We start from the raw sequence: 7,028 nt of genomic DNA, 5'->3' as shown, positions 1-7,028 counted from the left end.
ACCATGGCCTTGACTCACCACTTGGCCATCAAGGACACCTGCTACTTGGCTAGGGACCATGGCCTTGACTCACCACTTGGCCATCAAGGACACCTGCTACTTGGCTAGGCACCATGGCCTTGACTCACTACTTGGCCATTAAGTTTCAAGCAGTGGCCATACACCCTTAAGTAACCTGGTGGGGGACCTGCAACCCTACACCAGTAACAAGGCCTACTTCTCATCATCTGCCACATGTGACTTTGGGAATATTACTTAGATTCTCTCTGCTTCAGTTCTGCCACCCACACACCAGAAATAATGATACCAGGCCCAGCCCTATCTCTTCTTTCTAAGGTTGTTGTGACATTTGGAATGAAATTATGGGTTTAAGAAACTTTAAAGGGTTAGAGTGATACAAAGTGTAATGAATTTTACATCTCAGACTAATCTGATATAAAATCTTTACTAACAAGTCCATAAAGATGTTAGCTCAGTGTCTAGGATTCAGTAAATGCTTAGAGGATATCAGCTATTAGTGTTACCACTCTTTTTCTTGTTAGACTGCGCTCCCAGTTATCCAAGGATGACTTTGGTAGCCTATTATTAATCTAAATCTTTAAGTATTAGAGGTACTGCCTTCTGAATTGTCACCAGGCCTAATGTCATCTAGACTGTAAACAATCCCCCAACTATCAAGATAACTTCTATGAATGCTTTTCATTTCCATATTTTCTTGGCTCAATGCTGTTGGTCAGGACAACAAATACCAACTTAGTGATGATGACTGAGTGATGAAATAGTGATCAAAGGGACATATGAAGCTAGTGTAACAAAGATGGGAGGGGCTGGGGAGAGTATAAGTAACTATTAGGAGGTTCAGAGCAAACCTCAGGACACTTTCTCCGTGAGCTAAGGTAAAGAATATTGTCCCTCACAGCCCTGGTCTCAGAAACTCTGTGGGGAAGATAAGTCCTGAGCCTAGAGCTGCCATTTCCACAGACCACTGTACTACCCTCAAACAGATGTGCTTTTAGGGGCAGCAGATAGAAGGAGCTGAATCCAGGAGTTTCCTTCCCTGAAATTCGCCAACAGAGGCACAGTCCTCCACCTTCCCTGGAACAGAAGGGCTTTCATCTCTCTCTCTGAAGCCATGTCCCTCCCCTGTTTATGCCCATAGCTGCTTTCCAGTCCCATAGAGTGTCCCGGTACCTAACCATAGCCACTGAGTATATCAGGTGTTCCTGAGGAGACAACTAAGCAACCGCTCCACATCTGCTGATTTTCTTCTACATCTCACAGGGGGAAGAGCTGTATCACCATGAAATTTATCTTCTATTTGGGTGTCCTCACTGGTATGTACTCCAGAACTTGTACTCTGTCCTGTAAGGCATAGGTTAATGGATGGGGTGAGACAGAGGCAGGATCGCAAAGGGTGCAGAAAAAGAGTCAAAAATAGTGTCATCAGCAGAATTAGGGATCCTGCCTCTTAGACTCCATCCAAAGGCTCTCCAGAGAGGCTGAGCCCACTTTTCTAGTGGTATGCTATAGTGTGGGTTAAGGCACACATGTGCCGGGGAGAAGGCTTAATAGTGATTGTCTTCCCACTGACCCTAATTATTGAAAAAGGTGAGCCTCATCACCATCCGGCTAAGTCCCAGTGTGGTCACAAGGACACAGAACTCATTTTGACCTGTGATATTCATCTGTTTCTAAAACTTTGAAGACTCAGAATGCAGGAAACAGAGAAGGTAGAAACAAAAGATCAAATACTAGGGCCCTGCCTTCTGTAGTCCCTGCCCCACGTGGGGTTCTTCTGATGACCAAATTTGGAGGTGAGGCATTTCCCACCACTCTCTGACTGCCTAGGTTGTATCACACATTAGCTGTGTGAGATTAGCCAAGTTAATTCTTCTGTGCTTCAATTTCTTCAAAATGGGGGTATGACTACCTATATTATAGAATTATTGTGAAGATTAAAGAAATCTATGTAAAGCACTTAGAATACTGCCTGCTAGAGAGAGCTCAATGTCTCTTGCCCTTGTTGATAGTCTACCCTTTTCTCTTTGGGGTTTCTAACTGTGTGCTCACACAGAAGGGTGTGGTGAGGTATAGGCCCAGGCTTGGGGAAGATTAACAGGAGTACCAAGAGAAGATAAGACAAGAACAGTACTTTATTTCTGGTACTAGAATCAGCCTTATTCCCCTTTATTCTCTAGGGTATGTTTTAAATAATTCATTTATAAAAACAATATACGTTCATATTACAAAATTTAGACCTTTTTAAAGTAGAAAACTAAGCATCATTCGTAATCCCACCTCTTAGTCAACACATGCTAACACTTTGAGTTTACTCCCAGACTCTATATATCTTTTGCATTTACATGGTTTTTCATTTATGTTTTGAGACAAATAGATTATATCCACAATTTTCTTATTCTTTTTAACTTAAATAAGCATTATTAATATTTATCTTGCTATTTAATATTCTAAATAGTTCAATTTGTATTACATATGATGTTCCACTTTTTCATGTGCTTCATTTCAATGTCCAACACTACTATGTCAGGTGTTTATGTTTCCAATGTTCAGCTATTATAAATAGTGCTAATATGAGCAAACTTGTTTGTAAACCTTGTCTATACTGATTTTTTTCTTTAGAATGGATTCTCGGGGTTGGAATGATTAGGTCACAGGTTATAAACAATTTATGATTCTTGATGCCTATTTCTAAATTGCTTTTCAAGAAGACGGAATCAATCAGTGATGAGAGTCTCATTATACTCAGATTGATTATCAATATTAAACAAAATTATTATAAATATGAGATAAAATTTTAATTTACATTTTTATTAGAAAAACATGTCAAATATGTTAACACTTCCTGGCCAATTGGTAACTGTTTAAGAGTCATCCAGATTCCTTTTCAAGTAGGAGACTGTTACCTTATTTTTGTAATATTTATATACTAAGAATGTTCATTATTTTCTCAGGGACATTTTTATTTGCTGACTCATCTGTTCAGAAAGAAGACCCTGCTCCCTATTTGGTATACCTGAAGTCTCACTTCAACCCCTGTGTGGGCGTCCTCATCAAACCCAGCTGGGTGCTGGCCCCAGCTCACTGCTATTTACCGTTGAGTATTTGGGCATCCCCAACCTCAAAACAGCTACTGTTCATTCTAGATCAGTGGTTCTCAAATAAGGGTGACTTCTCCCCAGGGTACACTTGGCAATGTCTGAAGATAGTTTTGGTTGTCACAACCAGGGGGCACTACATTAAAGAACATGACATTAAAATGTAGTGAAGGAGGCCGGGCGCGGTGGCTCAAGCCTGTAATCCCAGCACTTTGGGAGGCCGAGACGGGCGGATCACGAGGTCAGGAGATCGAGACCATCCTGGCTAATACGGTGAAACCCTGTCTCTACTAAAAAAAAAAAAAAAAAAACAAAAAAAAAAAACTAGCCGGGCGAGGTGGCGGGCACCTGTAGTCCCAGCTACTTGGGAGGCTGAGGCAGGAGAATGGTATAAACCCAGGGGGCGGAGCTTGCAGTGAGCTGAGATCCGGCCACTGCACTCCAGCCTGGGCAACAGAGCGAGACTCCGTCTCAAAAAAAAAAAAAAAAAATGTTAAAATGTAGTGAAGGGCTCCACTACTTACTATATCACCCTGAGTGAATTACTCCTATGTGCCCCATTAATTCATGCACTAAATGGGGATAAAAATAGAATCCACTGCATAGACTTGTTGTGAGTTAAATGAGATAATCCAGAAAAAGCACTTGGTACAATTCCTGGCACATTGTAACATTCTGTATCTTAGCAATAATGATGATGATGATGATAATGATTACTTCCAACTCCTCTCCCTCCAGAAATCTGAAAGTGATGCTGGGAAATTTCAAGAGTAGAGTCAGAGATGGTACTGAACAGGCAATTAACCCCATTCAGATGGTCCGCTACTGGAACTACAGTGATAGCGCCCCACAGGATGACCTCATGCTCATCAAGCTGGCTAAGCCTGCCATGCTCAATCCCAAAGTCCAGCCCCTTCCCCTTGCTACCACCAATGTCCGGCCAGGCACTGTCTGCCTACTCTCAGGTTTGGACTGGAGCCAAGAAAACAGTGGTAAGTGTTCCTTCCACAGCAAATCAGGGTCATAAGTTGCCCTTTAAGAGGAACATCCATATCCTCATAGCTGAGAGGAGGAAAGGAGAATGAAAGGAGACCCAGTGGAGATGCTACCTGAGTGGTCTGGCAAACAGAGACGTGCCCAGAGAAACAAAACTCCTCCTTTCCCAGGGTGTCTAATGCCCCACTGCCTCTGCAGGGCTTTGGCAGCTGGAGCCACCAGGCCATCTGACTCTGCACAGAGGCCCAGCCATTCCTGATTGGCAGAGGCACAATTCACATGAAGAAGGTGTGGTCCTACTTCTCATACATGCCATTTCACATGTAAAGGACCCCTCTGAGAACTGACGCAGGCCACCAATTAAAACTAAACTCTACCTTAAAGAGACATAAAGCCTTTTTCAAAATCCTCAAGATTAGCTCATAACCATGCTCTTAATGATTTCTCCCCTTTTGCGCATTCCTTATTTTCTTTAAACACACACAAAAAGATACCAGTTGAAATATAGGCTGGTGGTTAGAAGGACTAAATAACAATTGTCAACAGGATGTTTTATTTTATCCCCATCTCCCTCAGGCCGACACCCTGACTTGCGGCAGAACCTGGAGGCCCCTGTGATGTCTGATAAAGAATGCCAGAAAACAGAACAAGGAAAAAGCCACAGGAATTCCTTATGTGTGAAATTTGTGAAAGTATTCAGCCGAATTTTTGGGGTAATCTTTTCTCTGTATTCAGCTTTCATTTACTTGCATATGCCTAGTTAACTATTTACCTTGATGTAAAATCTTTTTTAGATGTCTAAATAATTTCTTGAGAATTTGATAAGGCTGCTGTGAAGCCAGCATTGTTTCTTCAGTAATGGGCTCCCCTTAAATTGTCTTTATTCATTAAAGGACATTATAAAGTAATTCCAGTTAAACACACCATTTGCTAGGTATTCATTCTTAGAACTACAAGTAAAATTGTGAAAACAGGCATTTCTTTTAAAAGAAATCAGACTTTTCACAAACAGAAAATGCCTTCACCAGTTCAAAAAATGGAGTCTGACCCATTTTACATGTGATTTCTAGAGAGACTGTCCTCTGACTTTCTTACGGTCACACAAAGCTAATTACAGCAAAGTGAGAAAAAGGCTCAAGCTTCCTGTCCCCTGATTCAGTCCTTTTTTCATGAGTCCAGCATATGCCTGCAGACAGGGCTCATCCAAGCGGGACACTAGGGTTCCTGTGAGATCTGACTCTCTCTCTCTCTCTCTCTATCTCTATCTCTATCTCTATCTCTATCTCTGCACGATCTCTGGTAGGAGGTGGCCGTTGCTACCGTCATCTGCAAAGACAAGCTCCAGGGGATCGAGGTCGGGCACTTCATGGGAGGGGACGTCGGCATCTACACCAATGTTTACAAATATGTATCCTGGATTGAGAACACTGCTAAGGACAAGTGAGACCCTACTTCTCCCTCTGCATTCCACTGGCTCTGCCATGGACTATACAAGCAGATAATTTTCCCTCAATTGAAAATAAAATCTCCAAATTAAAATTTGGGAATGTAGCATACCAGTAGCCAATGTTTTCTTGTTTGTGTCTCTGTATCCTACAACGATGTGAAGAACTAAGATCAAATCATGAAATGAGCATTTACTACGCTGTCCTGGATTACATTCATCATCTCATTTAATGCTCATAACAAACCTTTGAAGTTATCTTTTGTTCCAACTTTACAAATGAGAAAATGCAGGCTAAAAGAGGTTATTTAACATTGCCCATAGCTGGTGGATATCAGAGCCTGAAATGGAACCCAAAATTGTCAGATTCTAAATCCCTTGCTATTAGCCTCAGTGTTATTAGCCTCAGTGTTATATGGGAGTCTACAGCATCACAAAAGATGTTGGCTCCTATTCATTTGCCTCCCTCTCTTTCCACTCAAAGGACTTTAAGCTCTCACTTGTGGCTAAGATCTTGGGTACTGGGGTAAGCTCTCCTAAGAAAAGTCATACCTCATCTCAGTGCTACATAGATTGCAGTATGTTCAGAGAGAGTGAGTTAGTGGAAGAGTAAAAAACAAAACTTCAGAACAAGGCAACAATCATAAATCAAGTCCACAAGGGAGTTTGGCAGCTCCAGTGAAAGGTGAAGATGTCATATAAATCCAAAGAAGATATAGGCAGTAGCAGAGTTTGAAAGGCAGAGATGGCTGAGATGAGGTGAAGGGCAGAAATTGGGCTTAGCCACAGACCATGGTCCTAAAATAGTCAGTCCTATGCTTGAGAAATTGGTAAAGCACTACTACAGACTGGGTGTTTGTGTCCCCCCAAAATTCATAAGTTGAAACCTAATCCCCAAAGTGATGGTATTTGGAGGTGAGGACTTTAGGAAGTGATTAGTTCATGAAGGCAGAACCCTCACAAATGGGATTCATGCCCTCATAAAAGAGAGCCCAGAGAGCTCACCTCCTCCTTTTGCCACGTGAGGTTACAGCGAGAGACAGCAGTCTATGAACCAGGAAGTGAATTTCATCTTACACCAAATCTGCTGTTGCCTGGATCCTGAATTTCCCAGACTCCGGAACCGTGAAAAATAAATTTTTGTTGTTTATAAGCCTCACACAGTCTACGGCATTCTGTTATAGGTGATGAAGTAATTCCAGATATCCAAAAGACTGGGACATGTAGGACAAGAATGGGTAAAGTAACCTTCAAGCAGGTGAAGAGTCAAGAAAAAACTGCACATTCTCCTTGGGTAATATTTTCTACTCTTATGGTTTAAAATACAATTTATACTTTAACGAGTTTTGTAGTAGGTAGAATAATGGCCCTGCAAAGATGTCCACACTCTAATCTCATGAATATAATATAATCAGATGTGATTATGGTTATGAACATCAAAATTGGGAGATTATCCTAGATTATCTGGTGAG

The 7,028-nt window shown here is 41.6% G+C and overlaps 1 protein-coding gene across 2 annotated transcripts; it reads left to right on the top strand.

Annotated features, from left to right (window-relative positions):
• Positions 1-871: 871 nt before the first annotated feature.
• PRSS37 (serine protease 37) lies at positions 872-5,673 on the top strand. Of its 2 annotated transcripts, XM_023184866.2 has the most exons (6): positions 872-896; positions 1,282-1,334; positions 2,973-3,114; positions 3,855-4,108; positions 4,689-4,825; positions 5,416-5,673. In XM_023184866.2, the coding sequence occupies exons 2-6, from the start codon at positions 1,301-1,303 to the stop codon at positions 5,554-5,556; spliced, it is 708 nt and encodes a 235-aa protein (XP_023040634.1). In that variant the 5' UTR covers positions 872-896; positions 1,282-1,300; the 3' UTR covers positions 5,557-5,673. The 2 variants fall into 2 exon arrangements, with proteins under 2 accessions (XP_023040634.1, XP_023040635.1); XM_023184867.1 differs by lacking the exon at positions 872-896 and having other exon boundaries at positions 930-1,334; positions 3,855-4,105.
• The last annotated feature ends 1,355 nt before the right edge of the window (positions 5,674-7,028 follow it).

The sequence above is a fragment of the Piliocolobus tephrosceles genome, chromosome 8 (assembly GCF_002776525.5).
Source record: "Piliocolobus tephrosceles isolate RC106 chromosome 8, ASM277652v3, whole genome shotgun sequence".
Classification (NCBI taxonomy): Eukaryota; Metazoa; Chordata; class Mammalia; order Primates; family Cercopithecidae; genus Piliocolobus; species Piliocolobus tephrosceles.
Note: the sequence above shows the minus strand (reverse complement) of the source record. Positions and strands in the feature narration are given on the sequence as shown.

What these genes read in the sequence shown, in the direction of transcription:
- PRSS37 (XM_023184866.2), top strand. Translation starts at nt 1,301, where the DNA reads ATGAAATTTATCTTCTATTTGGGTGTCCTCACTG. An exon ending in CCAGCTCACTGCTATTTACC is followed by an intron (nt 3,115 to 3,854) that starts GTTGAGTATTTG and finishes CTCTCCCTCCAG; the next exon opens with AAATCTGAAAGTGATGCTGG. An exon ending in TATTCAGCCGAATTTTTGGG is followed by an intron (nt 4,826 to 5,415) that starts GTAATCTTTTCT and finishes GATCTCTGGTAG; the next exon opens with GAGGTGGCCGTTGCTACCGT.